At 41.3% G+C, this 20,379-nt stretch overlaps 2 protein-coding genes across 3 annotated transcripts; both read right to left on the bottom strand.

Annotated features, from left to right (window-relative positions):
• Positions 1-458: 458 nt before the first annotated feature.
• LOC140578363 (G-protein coupled receptor family C group 6 member A-like) lies at positions 459-5,450 on the bottom strand. 2 transcript variants are annotated; one of them, XM_072698961.1, is made up of 6 exons: positions 5,236-5,450; positions 4,003-4,291; positions 3,025-3,885; positions 2,608-2,820; positions 2,369-2,438; positions 459-2,282 (listed from the first exon to the last, which is right to left on the bottom strand). In XM_072698961.1, exons 1-6 carry the CDS (start codon positions 5,433-5,435, stop codon positions 1,177-1,179), a joined length of 2,739 nt encoding a protein of 912 aa, XP_072555062.1. In that variant the 5' UTR covers positions 5,436-5,450; the 3' UTR covers positions 459-1,176. The 2 variants fall into 2 exon arrangements, with proteins under 2 accessions (XP_072555062.1, XP_072555061.1); XM_072698960.1 differs by having other exon boundaries at positions 2,369-2,486.
• A 6,077-nt stretch (positions 5,451-11,527) lies between these two features.
• Positions 11,528-16,521, bottom strand: LOC111833988 (G-protein coupled receptor family C group 6 member A-like). The gene is made up of 6 exons (XM_023792821.2): positions 16,307-16,521; positions 15,820-16,108; positions 14,419-15,279; positions 13,997-14,209; positions 13,786-13,903; positions 11,528-13,636 (listed from the first exon to the last, which is right to left on the bottom strand). Exons 1-6 carry the CDS (start codon positions 16,498-16,500, stop codon positions 12,531-12,533), a joined length of 2,781 nt encoding a protein of 926 aa, XP_023648589.2. The 5' UTR covers positions 16,501-16,521; the 3' UTR covers positions 11,528-12,530.
• Between the last annotated feature and the right edge of the window lie 3,858 nt (positions 16,522-20,379).

Genomic DNA, 20,379 nt, shown 5'->3' on the forward strand with positions numbered 1-20,379 from the left:
TGAAAACCTACAGGTATGTACAGTATGAGAAGCAGGAATATTAACTGAAAATGAAGAAAACACAGGAACACTGGAATGGAAAATGAATGAAAATTTTGCAAGAAGAAAAGAAGTAAAGTGTAAGGCACATTAATTCTATATATCAGAATCAGTATATTCGCCAAATGTACAAAGTACATGGGAATTATAGCTGGTGATACAGCACAGAAAAAAATTGAGAGTAAGAATTAAAAAGTTTAAAAGAGGTTGTCAAAATGGGGAAAAATAAATAGAAAAGCAAAAACAATAAAACAGAAAAATAGAAAAAATGGCAACAATAAATAGAAAAGAAAAATGGGGTTGACAGTATGAATGCAGTATGAATGCAGTATGAATGCAGTAACGTCTATTGTAGTGCTAATAAAAGATTATTAAGAAGGTTTATCTTTGGAAAATAGTTAAAAAGGTACAAACAGAGGGGATGTGTACTTTATTTAATGTAACAGAAATTGAAATCGTTAAAATTTCTATTATAAAGTAATGTACTCAGATCTATAAATTTAATTTAAACAAAGTGAACGCAAAACATGTAGTTCAGTATACATTTAGTGGATTTCACTGACAAGATAAATATCTTACGAAAAATGAACCATAGATATTTGCATTAAAAAGTATTACCAGCATGTACCGTACATATTACCGGCATGTACCGTACATATTACCGGCATGTACTGTACATATTACCAGCATGTACCGTACATATTACCAGCATGTACCGTATGTATTACTGGCATGTATGCATTGCATTATTGTTTTTCCAAACTCACCCTGGACAGGGTCACAGGCTATTACCTATACATGTGTATATCCAGAAATACATATATTTTATTATATTCAATGAAAGTTTGATTTCTTTCATTTAATTCTAACCTTGTTAAATATTAAAAGACATTTGGAGAGGAATGCCTTCTGGTAAGCCTCTTCCTCAGATGGGAAAATGGGTGTTGATCAGTAAGCTGTAAGCCACAGAACACATATGCAATGCGATGGCCCAGAGTCTATGGATGCACCAGAGGTTATTCCAATCATGTATGTACTGGAGGTATTTTCATGCTTCTTCTTACTGTTGAGTTAAGCAGAAATGTGTTCATAATTTTGCTTTGTTTGCGTAGACCTTACAAGGGTACAATGTTGCTTTTAAAGAGAGGAACTCTTGACCCTTCTCCTCAGATAGGTCAGGGATTCTGTAATAAGAAGGTCTTTACTGTGGCATGTGGCCTTTCTGGGTACAGATGCTGTAATCACTTCGGAGCTCATGGAATTTGGTGTAGACGGTGATTCCATGTCACCATTCCCAGAGTCTACAGATGCACGAGCAACTGCCAGATTACTGCTCGTGATGGAGAAGATACGTATTCTGTCCAAGTATGCTCTGGGGCTGAGGTCTTGCTTCTTCTTGCAAAGGATCATGTAGCACTTTGGGAAGAAGTGACAGAAAATGATCCCGTAGTTGGAGACCATGATGGCTGAGGCCTGGACAGCTGAACGCTGTTGATTCTTTGTGACGTAGATGGGGATGAAACAGACCCAGACAAACAGGTATATCAGCATGCTGAAGATGATGTAGCCAGTCTCGTTGAACCGCTGAGGGACCTTCCTGCCCTTGAAGGCCAGGAGGAAGCAGATGAAGGCCAGGAGGCCAATGTAGCTGAGCATGACGCCAAAGCCCACACCAGAGCCCTCGATACACTGCAGCTGGATCTCCATGCTTTGGTTGGAAGTGATGGAGTTCAACCTGGGCGAGTCAAACACCAGCCAGAAGATGCAGATGAAGCCTTGGATTATGGTAAACAGCACGATGATCATGATGGGCTTGTAGAGCTTTTTCAGATTATGCTGCTGGTGCAGGTCAAAGAGGAAGGCGAGGAAGGTACGAAACGCCTTGACCAGGATGCAGGACACACAGAGTGTGAAGCCCATACCATACATGGTCTGACGAGTCTGGCAGATGGCATCAGTGGGTTTCAGCATGAAGAAGATCACCCCTACAAAGCTGATGAGCAAGCCAGCCATCATAACGTAGCAGAGATTCCCTCCAGCCACCTTTACAGGAGGGCTGTCTCGGGCCACTAGGAAGATAACGAAGACCACCAGAAGCAGCAAGACCCCCAAGCATTCAAACGTCAACAGGACAATGCCATAAGGGTCATCCAATTTAAAGAAGGTCTCATTCCTGGGCTGACATTGCTCTGAACCTCTCATGGACCATGTGCCATTGGGGCATGGTTCACATTCAGCCTGACCTACAAAACAGTGATGGAAAAGTTAAAGGTTAATATGCAGGCTGCAGTTCTTGGAGTCAGAAAAAAATGTGGCATGTGACACTTACCCTCCAGATCAGAGAAGGTCCCTTCCTGACAGTCCGCACACTCAGAGCAGCAGGACAGATTAGATACCGCCTGAACTTTTCCACACGGGCAGATAGGTAAACATTTGAAACTCAAAACCTATAGTTTCAAACAACAATAATTATTTGAAATATTAATCTTCTGCACATTTATTCTCTAAATCATTTTTTAAGTGTGTTATAAATACAGCAATTTGCTATCATGGTCAAATGATACTGACCGTATTGTTTCTGGTTTCCTGGTCTATCTCGTCCAGCTTGACCTCCAAATCATTTTCACTTATGTTGTATCTACCAATCACCCTGAAAGTTCGATGGCTTCCATCTCTGACCCAGTTTATGAAATCGTAACCAGACGAAAAACTTCCATTTTCATTAAAGGAAAACTGTGTGTTGTCTAAAGTGAAACTGATGTTTTTAAGCTCTGCTAGAAGCTGAAAAGAGTGACCAAGCGATAAATAAACCTTAATTTTGCATGAATTATGAAAAATATTATTAAGAAATACATTATTAAAGCAATAACAGTTTGGGACAACAAGATCTCTCTAGCATTCATTTAGCAGTTTTTAGCAGCTAAACATTTCATTTGTATCCTTTGTATTTTTCTGAGACTGTCGTTCAATGGAATGTCTTCTTACCTTCCAAGGAGGAAAATCTGTATCTCCTTGACAAACAGTCTCATTACACTTTAGGAGTTTCTTCAGGGCATGGGCTAGAGACCACACAGCCAATCTTTGACTATAGGTCACATTTATATTCACTGCTTGCAAAAGAAAGTCATCATTTGCTTCCTGAGGGTCAGCAATGTTGCAGGCACTAGGAGATGTAAAACTCAGGGGCGCAGGTGCAGGGCATGAATCCAAGGCGTTGCTGGCGAGACATTTTCTATACTGGAGTATCTCAGGGGTACAGCCAAACCTCAGGTTCTTGTATTCCTCGATAAAATGGTTTACTGCTCCTGGCTCTGGCTGTAGGTTCTGAAGGAAGTCACTAAATCCTGGGTTTGGTCCTGTCATGAAGCTAAATCCAAAGATATCTCCCACCTTGTTGATTCCTGGCATGCTGGCTAAGAGCCCAGACATGGACCAGGCATCACTGGCAATCCAGATTCTGGTAGTGTTGGTGCGGATCATCTCAGCAAAGAGCTTCATCACCAGCTCTTCCTTCAGGATGACGAGCACCACCTGGGCTTCAGAGGACCTGATCTTCTGCGCCACCTGGCTGATTTTATTTTCGCTGTTGTCGTTGTTCAAATATTGTGGTATCACCTCCTGATAGTCTACACACATTTTCTCACCTGCAGCATCCAGCAGGAAGTTTTGGAGAGCTTCCATGCCGTAATCATCATCCCCTGACACTATGCCAATCCAGTCCCAGTTGAAGTAAGTCATGAGCCTCACGATTGCTTTGGTCTGGTACACATCACTAGGAACTGTGCGCAGGAAGGATGGGAAGCGAAGCTTGTCGTCCAGGATGTCTGCAGACGACGACATGCTAATCTGTTTGGATGGAGCAGACAAAGGAATTAAATGCTGGCCTTATAGTGCAAAGGTGCCGAATGAATGTATCATGAAATTCAAAGTGTAAATATCGAGTGATGACCCATAGTGACCCACCTGGGGCACCATGTAGAGCGCCAGAAGCCTGGCCACGGTGATAGACACCTCCGAGAAACGGGCCCCGAGCACACCCTTAACTGCTGGATGCCCCAAGGAGCCACACTGGGTCGTTGAAGTTTGGTTACTAGTCATCATGTGCTCTGTGACGTGTAGGGCTTCCGTGGGATAAGAGCAGTCATCATAGATTATATACCCAAGTTGAATTCCTGGGAGGAAGTCTTGCTTATTAATCACGTCAATGGTGTGGATGACAGCCAGGGTTTCTACGAAGGACTGGACAATAAAACTAAAAACAAGAAAAGAAGAGAAACGCATGTGTAATTTACTACAGTAATGTATGCACCTTGACATAATAAAACACTGTGACATAATACAATTTGCTCAGTTTTATGTTATAAGGAGGTACGTTTCTCGCTATAATGCAAAACTACAATATTAATTGAAATGTGAACATTATCTGATTATAACGAGATACATTTCAGTACATGAAATTATCGCTCTATAATGATACAAAATTATCTTGTTACAACGAGAAAGATTTTGCGTTATAATGTAATCCAAATTGCTAAAATGAGAATCTGAATGTTTTTATTAAAATGACAAACGTTTCTCTTTATAACGTAATGGTTTTGTTATGTTGTTGTCAAAGACTTGATCAAGTTTTACCTAAATGCAAAGCTAATTGAGTTTTTTTTCTCCCAGTGACAGAGTAAATATGGTTTAGCAAAACTTTTACCCCCTGCACTGTAACACCTTGAAATACCATACTTTTGCAGTAGCCTACCACAAGTACGGTACCTGGTGAGATGGAAAAGCACCCTTTGTTTACACTGCCCACTCAATTGTTTGTATAAAGTGCTCATTTTGCACATTGCATATTTCCAGTTTGCCCTTGTATCACTGCACCTTGTCATGTTTCCAGTTTGCCCTTGTATCACTGCACCTTGTCATGTTTCCAGTTTGCCCTTGTATCACTGCACCTTGTCATCGTTTTCTCACTGTTCTCACTGTACTTACCCCATGGATATTTTTCACAAAACCATAAGGATTATTCAGGAATATTACACATTTTTGAGAGTTTTCCCAAGCAGATTTGGAGATAACATATAAAGTCTATCATACTGTAAATTTCCTTTCAATATATAGTTATGACTATTGATGTACAGCTGTAGATGTACAGCTGTAGCCTATGTAATATCCCCAGTCTCTCCCAGTGTCTCCTCTACTCACTCTCTGCAGATATAAGTCTCTGGTTGTTCTCTTTCACTCAGATCTTCCACCTGGGCATTGATGGAGCTGATCACCCCTATCAGGATGTCCCCAGGCGCCTGGGCCCCGCACACGGGGTTACACATGTCACAGCCTCCTAATCCCAGTAGTGAGAATGTGCCGAGGGCAAAACACCACAAGCAAAATGACATGGTGCCCATTGCCAAGATTCACACATGCAGCAGCATGCGCAGGAAAGTGCAGCGCACATTACAAGGTGCCTCTTTTATAGCATAATATAGAGGTTCTGGGCGTGTCTGGTTTTCTCCCTGTGTGCTCAGAGTCTGAAAGCAGAACTCACCTTATCATTGGATGATTTTCACGGACACATGAAGACAGTCATTCCTCTTTCTTCTGGGGAGAACTTGCAAAAATGTTGGAAATTACCAATTGATAGCTATCGGCATGCAAATGGTAGTAAAACTTGTTCCCTGTAGGAATCTAAACAGCCACGTTGTTTATTGTTATGTAAAAGCTGGTCATTCATGCCTTCCATCTAAACTGCCACTGTTTAAAAATACGATGAAAGGTAAGAATTTGGCATAGATGAGATTTTATGTTTGCTTCTGTTTTATGTGCAATATTTTATAAATTATTTTTAAAAATTACATTCATTCAAATGTGGGCGGCGCAGTGGTGCAGTGGTTAGCACTGGCATAGGCTCCAGTGACCCCACTTGGGATTAAGAAAATGGCTTCAGAAAAATGGATGGATGGATATTTGTTCAAATGTTTAAAAATTACAAATAGTAATGTATAACATGTTATTAATGTAAAATTATCTACTTATAAGAAATGTTTTCTGTTAATGGGCCATGTCTTTAACCTGATCTATGTTGTTATTATTAGAAGTTGTGGTAATGGTGTAGTATTACTGTTATTATTGGTTATTGTGGCAGCAGTTGAGTGCTGGGCAGAATGATTCAGGCAATATAAAGGACGCCTCTCCTCAGCTGGAGGTGAAACGCCACATGTTCTGTCTCATCACATGTTACTGCTCTGGCACTTGTGCCCTTTTACTTCTTTGCAGCAGGTCCTGACCTGCATAGGGGTATGTATTTGACATTGTCTGGGTCTGAATTAGTAGGCTTTATTTAAAGCACTCTGAGGCCAGGAGATCATTCTCAGTTCCGGAAGGCAGGCAGTATGAATGGTGAATCCATACCGTTTTCACGGCTGTCGAGTCAAAGAAAGCAGGTATATGCAATTATAAAAACTGAAAACTGAGGGGACAGACTGACTGGGCTAAGTGACTAGAAAATGGATGGATGATGGATAGAAAACTGATATATAAATAATATTAATAATAATAATGAGACGGAGAAGATGAATCAAAAGCCAATACTAAAAACATTAAGTAAAACGGTTACAATCAAATGCCGCTAAACTTGTAATTAAACCCGAAAAATTCCAGTGAAATAAGAGTATCCGGTGTCGAGGGCCTCTGAGGTTTATTCCAGCAGTATGGAGCACTATATCTGAATGCAGGCCTGCAGAGCTGCTGGGTGTCTGTGTGCCTGCCTGGCCTGCCTGGCATCTTCTGGGCACCCAGATAAATACACAGTGGGAAGCATCGTACCACATACCATGTCAGTGAAATAGTTTAGAGGAATATTAGGCGATTGTGCTGTTGTAGTGTTTCAGAAGATCATCTGTAGTTTGAAAGCAATGTTTTTTTAATTGCCTGACATCAAAACCTTGTTTCTTATCTTGTGGCCCCTCAAACATTTAATTCTTTAATCTTTTCTAAATGGTTCCCAGTGATTCTTGGCTCCTCGGTCGTCCTTCTGCTAATCCCTTTCCATCCTTATTTGTGTTCCACAAATAATTATGTCTAAAAGCAGCAGCAAGCTGTTCCTGGGCTGAAAGGTTATTTATTGTTGAAAACAGACCAGGATGTTTCATGCTAACTATGGGCTGAAGGCCCTTCTAGGTTTTATTCAAACATCTTTTCCGTGAAGGATGTGGCTTTCACTGTAAGGAAACCGTCATGTGTGAATGATAAGGCAGAATCTCAGAGCCCAAGAAATACACTGCAATTACATGCTACCAAACATGGATGCTGATGAAAGGTCGATAATATACCAGATTGCTACTTTATGACATAGGAGAAGATTGTGAATAACACACAGTTTTTGCTTCATATGTAATTGTCCACTTAGAAACATAAAGAAAACAACTGAAAAATCACCAGAAAGTCAGAACAGCATTCAATTTTAATACACAGCTATATTTTACCACACAGTTGCAGACTGCTATTAAAATACGGAACAGTCAAGCACAATTGCGATTTACATTATTCAAGATCCTGCCTGGTAAGAAAGAGTTCATGTTCTTTAAAGTTCTCACCACAAGGTGGAACCATTTTCATCAGGTTGAATAGGTTGCCAATGTGACCGTGCCTTTGCCTGATTGGTTGTTGCCAATTTTAAGTGAAATAGGGCTGCCAAGCTACCGGGAAGTGGGGTGCTATAGCAGGCCAGTCACCAGCATGCGTGTAGGTAACACGCATCCGTTTGGTTATCTCACTGCGTAACAGACAGTTAAACCAGGGGCGTTATTAACAACGTATACTTGAAATTTGTTTTTTTAATTATTTATTTACTTACAATTATTCCAGGTTCAAAGCAAAGTAAAGGCTGGTGGATTGTGATATATGTATGTTCCTTTCCAATGCATGCGTGTTATTGGCTGAATTTCCCCCAGTATTGAGGTCCACTGGAGCTGAAACGTAATCTCAGCTGCATAACCGGTTTTAGTTCCTCTGTAGTGACTCTCCACACCCCAGCCTGCCGTGGTTGACAAGCATTTTTACATCAGCGACAAAATCCCCCACTTTCAAAATTCCTAAGACAATGGTTTGTGGAAATGTCTTCATTTAATAACTGCTTTTATTTATATATCCAAAATGTTCTTATACATTTAATTTTATTATTGACTCAAAACTAGGGCATTTTCTTAAGATTAAAAATACAGGAAAATGAATACAGGTGTCTCTGCGTGGTGTGCGGGCTGCCATGACATGGTATAAGTTACAGAGAGCTCCTTCTCTATGCTCCTTCTCAATCTTCAGAATGGGGCCCTGCAGCCAGATTCATCAGTCATTTCCGCTAGCCTGTAAGTGCGGCAACGGCTCCATAATTCAGGGAAGCGAAAAGTCTGGCCCACTAAATGAACCGACTCGTGTCAAAACGGAAACAAGATGCAACGAAATAAAGATTTCTTTGTTCCAAGGATAAATATACCAACCATAAGCATCCGTAGAACCCTTAAGAAGTGCAATGGTCTACCAGCCAATGTGAGTGATGTTCCCCGGGTTCTACATGCAATTATAGCCTTATGCTCCCATTCTGCGCAGAACCCCAGTATCTTGTGTGAAAATTGTCTTGCATGAGCCCACATTTTGTGAAAGTCTGTGAAAACAAACTCTGCCCACCACACAGATGTGACAGACCCTATTGAGTGCCCTGACATGCATCACAAACAACCCCAACAGAGACTCTGCGCACCAATCCAAAGTTTGGTTCATACAAGACTTATTTCCATTTTTTGGCATGCTGAATGGGGTTTGCAGGCAAGTTGGACTTGGATTATATTATATTTTCTCTTGTAATTATACAGAATTTGTATTTTTGCAATATAAAATTCATTGGTCCCAAATGTCCCCCACAATGTAATATAAACCTAATCCACAAACACACACAAGTCGGGTAAACATATCTTTATGGGGACCGCTCATTCAATTCTATGGGAAAAATGCTAACGCTAACTATGGCGACCTTAACCCCTACCCAGTCCTATCCATAATCAAGCAAAATACAAGAGTTTTTGCATTTTCAGTTTTTTCATTGCAGTCACAGATTTTTATTAAATTGAGTTTTCCCTCAAAAACAGGTGTTTATCACGTTGTGGGGACATTGTGTCCCCATAAGGTAAGATATACCCACTCACACACACACACACACACACACAGACCCTTGGTGGGAATCAAACCAACACCCTGCAGGTATGAAACCACAGCGTTAACCACTGTCTCATTTAATGCTGAATGCTTCAGATGTATATATATTATTATCTAATATTTTGTTAACTTGTTAATTATGCTTATTTATCCATTTGCATTGGAAACATACAGTCTTACTACATTCAGAAAGATAGAGACAGATGAGCAGAACCTCAATGTGGAAAATGCTGCTTGAGGAATATCTGCGATGGCAAGAAAAAGTATGTGAACCTTTGGGAATTTCCTGATTTCTGCATGAATTGCTAATAAAATATTATCTAATCCTCATCTCAGTCACAATGATGAACAAACGCTATCTGTTTTAACTGATAATACACAAATTATTGTACATATTGTTCTTGTATGTATTGAATATATCATTCAATTATGATAATTGCCGATTAATGCAGAAAAGCAGGTAATTCAAAAGTTTCACATCCTATTGTAAATACAGTTAGCTATAGATTTACTGCATTTTCAGGTTTCAGGTGCTGGCAAGATAACAATTCAGTGTCTTGGCTTTGCAGGACCCAGTTACACAATAGAGCAAGAACACATGAATACAGCGAATTCTTCTGAGTTTCTGCTCATGCCTTTGGGGAATTACACTTAGGGTTCTGGGAATTTCTAAACTCTTTCAGTTATGTCCTTCACTGTGTGATAACTATTCGAGATCATGTTTCACACTTTCAAAAACCCCAACTTTTCCTTCCTCTTTATTTGACTAAGAAATATTTAAGACATTGTGACTGAGATGAGGATTCAGTAACTTTTTACCCTCAATCTACAAGGAATTAAATTTAAAAAAAAAGGTTTTTCCCCCATCAGCCAGTTTATCTAACATGTAGGCCTACTTTAAAAATATTATAAATTTATTAGACAGCTTATTATAAGTTCTCCTTGACCACTTTTCCAGGGACAGTGGATAATATTTATACGTGATAGATTATGACACAGTTGTGAAAAGTGCTAAAACAAATATATTCATATACATATGCTACATGACGTGTTAGAAAAATGTGTAACTTTAGCTATTTTACACCTTAACGTATACTGTTATTATAACATTTGCAAGAATAGCAAATTAGCATTAAAATTAATTAGCATTCGTTGTTTGGTTTTTATTAAAAAAAAAAAATGTATCAAGTGGAATTTCTTTGTATTGTGATACAGCATAATCATACTCTCCTTAGTTGTTCTAATCGACGTTTAACGTGTAAATAAGTGATTATCTTAATTAAAGGTGAGTGAGTCAAAGTTCTCGGTTATTGTTGTATGGATTACGTATGTAGAGAAGCACCGCACTGCTGGCCGAAACGGGGGAACCGCTGCTGCTTTTCATGTTTGACTTGCCAGACGAGCTTCAGGGGATTAAAATACGCTAAATGCTGGTGACCGGATTGCCATCCTACCAAAGGCACTGGTGACATCAAAGTGCTCATGTTTGTAATAACGGCTGCAGTCGAGTCTTGCTTAAGAAAAACATAACTATTTTATGTGTAGTGGATCAAATTAAGTTAAGGATGACCGAAAACGTAATAATACTACCAACAATGGGACATTTATAACCAAGCGCAAGTGTAAGATTGCCAATCGTACAGCAAGTGTAAATCGATGATTTCTGTATAAACGCACACCTCTAATAAACTAGCCACCGTTAACTTTTCAGAAGAAAATAATTTCAATTAGCATTTAATAATGTTCCAATGTGCTCTTAAGAACATAGTCCCTATAAGAACAGAACGGCTGGTCAGGCCTCACTGGAAAAGGCAGGTCCGTTTAGTTACCATAGAAACCGTCAACAGACAGGCGCATGCGTTTTTAAAACCAAGGAAAATTATTCTGATGAGAATGACTGCTTGTCCCGTCTTGAGAAACGAAGGACTCGGGGGCAGTGGTTAGGAGAATAAATGGGGGTGAGGGGGGGGAGGTTTATTGGGGTCAAAGGGGACGACTAGTATCGGGAAGGGTACAGGCAACATAACGACTGACTTCAACGACCACATTGAACACAGGACTGGGAAGCACTTCTATACAGGATTGATGAGGAGCTGGTGAGGATGGTTAGCACAAGAGAGTTGGGGATAACGAGAGAGACACACCTGGGATGAATCAGAAGCTATCCGGAGGACCAGCAGCGCCCCCTGTCGGTCATATCGGGGATCGATGGACAGGCCATGACACTGCTTATTCACGAGTAAAAACTCATACAGGTTTTTGTATTAACATGTCTAATAAAACGTTAAAATGCATTAATAAAGAAGTGTTATTAGGCTGGTGGAACTACCTGTGCAGTTGCACGAAAATAATCAAAACCCACGTGACATCTCTGGACCCATAAAAAATAGTCCTAGTATAAACATTATATAAGACACGTGTGTTTCGGTTTGCCATGTTATATATTTAGATACAATTTACATACACACAGATATGAACACATATATCTTCTGAAATGGCACCAAGGAGCATTTTACACCAAAAAACAGATTGATGGATGATTTTCACAGGCACACTGCATACTCATGGAAATATATTTATATTATATAAAAATCTTTAATAACAGGTATTTACAGATGTTTCATTATCAACTCAGACTCAAGTCACAAATATGATAGCATGTGACTCGACTCTATAACCGGAAAGTTTTAATCACTAAATTGGAAAGTTTTAATCACTAAATTTAAACTGATATAGTTAGGGACTCGAGTTACGTGACTCCCAACTTCAGTCACGAATTTGATGACTTGTGACTCAACAGCAAAAATGATGGAAAGACTTTGACTCGAGGGCAGATGCCTTGAGGCTTGACTTGGGCTTGTAATGTTTGGACTTGAGACTTGACTCACCAAGGAGTGACTTGTTCCCTTTCATGGAGGATCACTATTCTGGTTCCCAAAACTCTCCTTAGGGTCACCCCAGCAATTCCACATTCTTACATTTCACCAGCAGCTCACTGAATTAATTAACGTAATTGGTTAAATAACTTGATAGGGTACTGATTAGCCAAAAATGGTAGGTTAGTGCATGATTTGACAAACACATGGGTATAGTTGATGGTCATTGCAAATATTGGGGTGATTTTAGGAGAGGTTTCGAAATGGCTAAGTTGACACACATTGACACACATCGTATCATAGTTTTACACAAACATTAAGATCATTCAAACATTGTTTTCCTTGACTGCCAACTGTTGAGTTCAGCAGAAATGTGTTCATATTTGTTTGCATAAACCTTACAAAGGTACAATGTTGCTTTTAAATAGAGGAACTCCTGACCCTTTTCCTCAGATACGTCAGAGATTCTGTAATAAGAAGGTCTTCACTGAGGCATGTGGCCTTTGTGGATACAGATGCTGTAATCACTTCGGAGCTCATGGAATTTGGTGTAGACGCTGATCCCAAATCACCATTCCCAGAGTCTACAGATGCACGAGCAACTGCCAGATTACTGCTCGTGATGGAGAAGATACGTATTCTGTCCAAGTATGCTCTGGGGCTGAGGTCTTGCTTCTTCTTGCAAAGGATCATGTAGCACTTTGGGAAGAAGTGACAGAAAATTATCCCATGGTTGGAGACCACGATGGCTGATGCCTGGACAGCTGAACGCTGTTGATTCTTTGTGACGTAGATGGGGATGAAACAGACCCAGACAAACAGGTATATCAGCATGCTGAAGATGATGTAGCCAGTCTCGTTGAAACGATGAGGGACCTTCCTGCCCTTGAAGGCCAGGAGGAAGCAGATGAAGGCCAGGAGGCCAATGTAGCTGAGCATGACGCCAAAGCCCACACCAGAGCCCTCGATACACTGCAGCTGGATCTCCATGCTTTGGTTGGAAGTGATGGAGTCCAACTTGGGCGAGTCAAACACCAGCCAGAAGATGCAGATGAAGCCTTGGATTATGGTAAACAGCACGATGATCATGATGGGCTTGTAGAGCTTTTTCAGATTATGCTGCTGGTGCAGGTCAAAGAGGAAGGCGAGGAAGGTACGAAACGCCTTGACCAGGATGCAGGACACACAGAGTGTGAAGCCCATACCATACATGGTCTGACGAGTCTGGCAGATGGCATCAGTGGGTTTCAGCATGAAGAAGATCACCCCTACAAAGCTGATGAGCAAGCCAGCCATCATAACGTAGCAGAGACTCCCTCCAGCCACCTTCACGGCAGGGCTGTCTCGGGCCACTAGGAAGATAACGAAGACCACCAGAAGCAGCAAGACCCCCAAGCACTCAAACGTAAGCAATACAATACCATAAGGATTAGACCAGCTGAAGAAGTCTTCTGTTCTCCGGTGGCATTTGTCCCAGCCCTTCAATGACCATGTGTCAAAAGGGCAATTTAGACAAGTATCAAGGTCTGTAGGAAACATGCAGAGAAATCGAAGATTAGCATTTTGCAATTTCAAATTCATGATTATTTGTAGCACACGGATACAGGCATTAAATGAGAAGCAATCCTATCCACATGAAAAACACATATAATCAATGAGCTCTTGTCACACTTACTGTAGGCGTCAGAGTAGGTCCCTTCCTCGCACTGTGTGCAATTAAAGCAGCAGGATATATTCAAAACCTTCTTAAATGTTCCATGGGGACAGGATGGTGAGCATTTAGACTCTGGGACCTAAGCAGAAAAGGAATACTGTTTATAAAATGGCAGATTTTTATAACCATGGAGATTTTATTTGGGAAACATTGAAGTATGAATATTACAAACCGTGTTGTTTGGAGTATGCCAGTCAATTTTATTCACATCGACATCCACATTGCCATTATTTGGAACGTATTGTCCAACTACTGTGAAATTTCTGCCATCTCCATCTCTCATCCAGTTAATCAAGTCATAGCCGTTCACCGCGTCGCCCGACTGGTCATAGTAAAACTGACGGCTGTCAATTGTAAAATTTATTTTTTTAATTTCTTGCAGAAGCTGAAAAGCATATCCAAGTAGAATATAAAATTATGCACATGTTACAAAATGTAAATGTTTGAATAAATCAGGAAGCAAACATACATTAAGAAATGGAAAAAATAACATATATTTATGAGTAAATCGAACTAAAAGCTGCAGACAAATATAGTCTTGTTGGTTTTTTGTTGGAATTTTGTCCTTGACAATCTACGGCAATAACGTCTTACCTTCCAAGGAGGAAAGTTTTTCTCACCAGGACACACAGTCTCATTGCAATTCAGGAGTTTCTGCAGGGCATGAGCAATGGACCAGGTAGCCAATCTCTCACCATAGGTTACAGTGGGATCAACAGCACTTATCAAGAAGACATCATTAGCTTCCTGAGGGTCAGTAATGTTGCAGGCACTGGGAGATGTAAAACTCAGGGGCGCAGGTGCAGGGCATGAATCCGAGGCGTTGCTGGCGAGACATTTTCTATACTGGAGTATCTCAGGGGTACAGCCAAACCTCAGGTTCTTGTATTCCTCGATAAAATGGTTTACTGCTCCTGGCTCTGGCTGTAGGTTCTGAAGGAAGTCACTAAATCCTGGGTTTGGTCCTGTCATGAAGCTAAATCCAAAGATATCTCCCACCTTGTTGATTCCTTGCATGCTGGCTAAGAGCCCAGACATGGACCAGATGTCACTGGCAATCCAGATTCTGGTAGTGTTGGTGCGGATCATCTGAGCAAAGAGCTTCATCACCAGCTCTTCCTTCAGGATAAGGAGCACCACCTGGGCTGCTGAAGACCTGATCTTCTCCGCCACCTCTATGATCCGCCCGTCACAGTCACCGTAATGTAAGTAGTGTGGCAACACTTCCTGATATGCCACACAAATGTTCTCCATCTCGGAATCCAGCAAGAAGCTCTGGAGGGCTGCCTTGCCGTAATCGTCATCCCCGTACACTACGCCGATCCAGTCCCAGCTAAAGAAGGACATGAGCTTGGCCAAGGCTTGGGTTTGGTGCACATCGCTGGGCACTGTGCGCAGGAAGGACGGGAAGCGCAACTTGTCGCTCAAGATTGCTGCAGAAGATGATGTGCTAATCTGTTGGGATGAAACATGCAGGGAAAACGTCAATTCAATTCAGTATAATTTGTATAGTGCATTTTCAGAACATTACATTGTCTCAAATGTACGTTATCCCCGCCCAAAGCTCCAGTGAGCGAGCCAGAGGCAACAGTGGCAAGGAAAAACTTCCTAGAAGGAAGAAACCTTGGAAGGAACCAGACGATGGGGGCAATGCTGGCGCAGGAGGTAGTGCTATCATTCGGCAACTGGAGGGTTACAGGTTTGAACCCTGACCCCATCAAAGTGTCTTTGAGCAAGACACTGAACCCCAAATTGCTCCCGGTGTGCAGGCCTCCGCCACTGGTGTATGAATGTGTGTATGGATGGGTGAATGTGAGGCATGAACTGTAAAGCGCTTTGAGTACTCGTAGGAGTAGAAAAGCGCTATAAAAATGCAATCTATTTACTCAAAGGGGGAGCCCATCCTCCACGGGCCAGCAGAGGAAGTCAGTGCCCAGTCCCAGTCAATCAATAAGGGCCACAATTAATAGTCCCAATAAGCTGTGTGTGACTCACCTGTGGAACCATGTAAAGACCTAGAAGCCTGGCCACAGTAATGGAGACCTCTGAGAAACGAGCGCCGATCACAGCTTTGACCGGAGGACGCTCAGTGGGGTCGCATTCAATCTGCAGCGTGCCGCTGCTGGACAGCAGGTACTCAGTGGCTTGGAGGGCTTTATTGGGGTTAGAACATGTGTCACAGACCATGTACCCAATCCGCACTCCGGGGAGGAAGCCGGAGTCGTTGATTGTTCCGATGGTGTGGATGACAGCCAGTGACCGCACAAAAGAAAACAGATTAAAACTGCAAAAGACAAAATATATACAGTATATTCAACAACAACAAAAAACCACCAGTAATAACAAGCAATGAGAACATATGTACAGTATAATTAGATTGAAAACAGCATATTATAATGTGTCTGGCTGTATGAATTAATTCTGTTAATTGCATTAGCATAATATCCTATGTATCATTAACGTCAGCCTCTTCTTCTCTCACTCTGTGCAGTTGAAGCGTTGCGGTTGTGTCCGTTCATTCAGGGCCTCCACAGAAGCGTAGCAGGAGCTAAGGACCCCGATCAGGACGTCCCCAGGTGCCATTGCCCCACAGGTCGACTCGCAGAAGTTAGCGCAGCCTCCCAATCCCAGCAGCAAGGAGACCCCCAAGGGAGAAATAAGGCAGAGAGCAGGCATGGCGCGCCGTACCGAGCGATACATGTGGCAGAATGCAGCAGGTGTCCAGGCTAGCTCGCGCTTTGAAAGGCAGGAAGGGAGGTGACTGCGTTCATTTGAGCAACTTTTCTGGCATGAATGCGAACAAAAGCAAGGCTCCAGGTTACAGCGGCACATAATTACCTGTGGGAATCCTAGCTGCTGTTTCCTTATTGTTTCACGCATAGAATTAAGGTATCTAGAAACTTTGTCTTTTGTTTTTAAATGATGATGCTTATCTGATGTCATTATGTTTGTGTCTGTGATTTTCATAAAATGCCATATATGGTGAACCTTATGTTCGTGTAAAACAATTGTAGCACAACAGTTTACTCGATCTGCGCTTGGGTAAATTCCAGGTCACCACTGCTGTGACCGTGAATGCACGTAATGCTCACCATTCTGGCATGTTTAAAGATCTTATTTCAGTTTTCCATTGTTGCTCACCTGCGCCTCAGAATTTACATAAATGGTCTTCTCTTTGTCTGGCATTACTGACAGCCAACTCGCATTTCACTCACTCACATATCTATAACCATCAGGCACATGAGCCCAAAGCAGGCAGAGTATGGGAGAGATGACACAAAGAGTATTTGGTATAAAACAACAGCCATGAGCCTGTGACACTAGTCAGGCATATTGATAACCTTTCCACACAAATCCCCTGTAGATGAACTGTTTGTTCAGCAGTATATATGCATAATGGGGGGGTGGCAGGGTGCTGAAGCCTGAAATTTGAGACGTGCTCTGGTAGAATTTGTGGCTAGCTTGCTGGTTGCCGTTCATCATGCTACGTGGAGTAGACATCATTCAGTTTCACCTTTTACAAAAGGGAGATGTTTATGTGTCATTTATGACCTAATTGTGTCTGACATATCTTTATCTTTGCGCCATATGTTATGACTTCATCTGAAACATACAGTGAGATATTTCTTTGTATCTTTTTAATTGACAGTGCCTTACGTAGCTTATTTATAGAGCAAACTAACAATTTATAACAATTTATTATTTAGAGGGCAAACTAACAATATTTTCATTCTGAGGGTCTGTCACAGCTACACTGCCAGCCATGCCTATGAGGGTACACTTCGAAACAACCGTAGAAAACTATTACATTTGAGTTATAAGTCAGTGCTTAAGGGATATGCATACCCAAAATCCTAGCTAGCAATGTGTTAGACATGGCTGCAAATCATTCCACTTGGTATGTAGGATGCAGTAATGGCACCATAATCAATGAAAATAAAACAAAATAAAACAGATATATAGTAACCCACTACATTGAGCGAGTAATATAGTATAAAGCAACTATGGCTTTAACCACTTCTGGGTCAATATTGCATTTCAAAGCAATTTCAAATTAGATGTATGTGTGTGTCTACTTATATATAGGTGACATAACAAATATTAAGTAGATATAATATGGCGTATGATGGCAATACATACAAAATACCCATCACGATTTTTTATTACATGTAATACATCTCACTGTAGTAATAATAGGAATACAAGTTTCGCTCGCCACCCCGCCCCCGTCCGCTCGGTGCCGCGCGCCTCGTGACGACACGTCGCGTGTCGGAAGCGGCTGCACTTCACCTCGTACGTAAATCATTATGGTTGCTCGGATTCCCAAGCCGGCTCAAACGACGCGTATACTGGGGTCTTCAGTCGCACCTGGGAGGAGGTACTGTGAAATATGTGTGAAATGTATGCAAATGGTGTACTTAATTGAATTGCCTTTTTCTTTTTTTGACAGTAAAATGAGCCCCCACCTTTCCATCGGCGGAAGGCGAACACCTTGCTAGTCCTAGGCAGCTAAGCTGTCAGGCTACATAGTAGGCTAGCTAGTTTATTATTTAAATGTGTAGTTTATTCATTAGCAATGGCGTAATGTAATAATATTTCCAGGAGTAGAAACAAGGCGATCTACTGACATGGGTGTAAACGATATTCAGTCGCCCTTGGTATTGCGAGACGTAAAACCACCTTCCACCTGTATAGCTTTTGGGGATTAAAAATAAATACTTTAAAAGTAACGGTGTGTATTTTTTCCACTTTATTTAAGATTATTTGGAGACTGGTTAGGTGCCGGCGTCTCCGTAACGTTTTGAGGACTGCAGCCGGCTGTCATCGCGGTTTTTGGCGTTGCGATTTCCCCTTAACGTACAGAAAATGTCTGTTTAACCTCGTTTGAGTTAAATGTCATTCAAGTTTATTTCAAAGTGATTAAGATTAGATTTGCTGTACGTATCACTCGGCTTGTTACAATGCCAGAAGGGTCAAGGGACTGCTAGATTTACCGAAATCTCCGTGTTATGAAACGAGTTTTTGCTGCTGTATTTTTTCTGTTATTTCTTCTGACGATTTTTTGAGGATTTGCAGTTTGTGCGAGCTCTGTAGTTCCGCAGTTCAGCAATAAATGTTTTCCCTGCTGCATTAATATAGGTGCATGGGTCCTGTATCGTAGTCTCGTTCACTCCTCCTGAAGCGGCTGTGCTATCGAACACGCCTTCCACGTTCGCCATTGGTGGACTGACCTAGTTTCGCAAAGAGCTGAAATTTTATTGGACTTGAGTGACTTTGGGCGGGACTTCATATTGTAACGTGTTGCAAGGTTGGGGTTACTTTAGAGGTTTTATGAGTCAGGATTTACGCCCTTGCCTCTGGTGCTGTAGTTACGAGTCACTTTATTTTTATATTTATTTATCCGCCAGTGATTCACTTTAAGTACATGCCATAGATCATGAAAATAAAAAAGCTCCAAGATATAGATAATCGTTAAAAGTCTTTGCTGAACTTCGACGTGAATCATCATTATTTGGGGTACATTTGGACTCCATCCATCCATCCATCAGTTTTCTGTACCTGCTTGTCCTATGCATGGTCCCAGATGTCCGCAACATATCCCTGAATCAGACGGGGCGCCAGCCCATCGCAGGGCACACACACGTACACTCACACCCACGGACAATCTCGCAAACATTTGGATGGCTCTAGAATAAAATTAACTTTTCACTTTTCATCACAACCTGGATTTAATCCAAGTTGCGTTGAAATACATTATATTTTGTCACTTATTTTTCTAATAAAACACGTCAACCGTATTGCAACCATATTTAAAAATTCTGTACTCTTTTAAAGGTATTTATTATTTTGTTGCTGCTGTTTTAGTTTCACTTTGCATGAAACACAGCCTGTGCCGAACGGAATGGCTGGTGCGTGTGAACCGACAAACGGAAAGAAAAAAATCCTTTGAACTGGTATAAACCCAGAGCTGCCCATTCAGCTCCGAAGGGCAGGGAACATTTAGAGAGTTTACTAGAAGAAAGCACCTGTTTATCCTCTTTATTCAAGCTTGCTCTGTGAAGCTCCAGACCAAAGGCCTCCTTATACCCCCACACTTCTTATTATATTATAATTGTATTCATTTATATATGTATTTTTGCACAAAGGGACTGTTTCCTATGCACTATGTCTGGTTTTGAAAAGATTGGTATGGAGGGGCAGTATTCTGGGTGCCTCAATGCCCTACTAGTGAAGTTGGATTGCACTATAAAGTTTATTATGCAGGTTTTTGAGGTTTTTCGATTTAAATACTGCAAACAAAGCTCCCGAAGTACATTTTTACTCAGGTAATAAAAAAGGTTAAACCCAAGTGTTTGAGTTGTTACTTCTCCCTGTTTCTTAGGAGTTCCCAAAACAAACCTTGGACCTCAGATGAACTACTCAGATGAACAGTCTTAAACATTTTCATTGACTGCCTAAAACCTTTGCACAGTGCTTGTTTGTTTGTGTTGGTGTGCATTTTGCAAGGTTTTCTGTCCAGGGCATTATTGGAGGCATCAAGACGAGAATGTCCAA

The sequence above is a fragment of the Paramormyrops kingsleyae genome, chromosome 14 (genome assembly GCF_048594095.1).
Source record: "Paramormyrops kingsleyae isolate MSU_618 chromosome 14, PKINGS_0.4, whole genome shotgun sequence".
NCBI lineage: Eukaryota > Metazoa > Chordata > Actinopteri > Osteoglossiformes > Mormyridae > Paramormyrops > Paramormyrops kingsleyae.

Excerpts from the sequence above, each read along its gene's own strand:
- LOC111833988 (XM_023792821.2), bottom strand. The coding sequence starts at position 16,500 with ATGCCTGCTCTCTGCCTTATTTCTCCCTTGGGGGTCTCCTTGCTGCTG. Across the intron at positions 15,280-15,819 it reads GTCTTTACATGGTTCCACAG|ATTAGCACATCATCTTCTGC; the intron begins GTGAGTCACACA and ends TCATCCCAACAG. Across the intron at positions 13,904-13,996 it reads GGCATACTCCAAACAACACG|GTCCCAGAGTCTAAATGCTC; the intron begins GTTTGTAATATT and ends TTTTCTGCTTAG.
- LOC140578363 (XM_072698960.1), bottom strand. The coding sequence starts at position 5,435 with ATGGGCACCATGTCATTTTGCTTGTGGTGTTTTGCCCTCGGCACATTC. Across the intron at positions 3,886-4,002 it reads CGCTCTACATGGTGCCCCAG|ATTAGCATGTCGTCGTCTGC; the intron begins GTGGGTCACTAT and ends CCATCCAAACAG. Across the intron at positions 2,821-3,024 it reads CAGATTTTCCTCCTTGGAAG|CTTCTAGCAGAGCTTAAAAA; the intron begins GTAAGAAGACAT and ends CACTCTTTTCAG.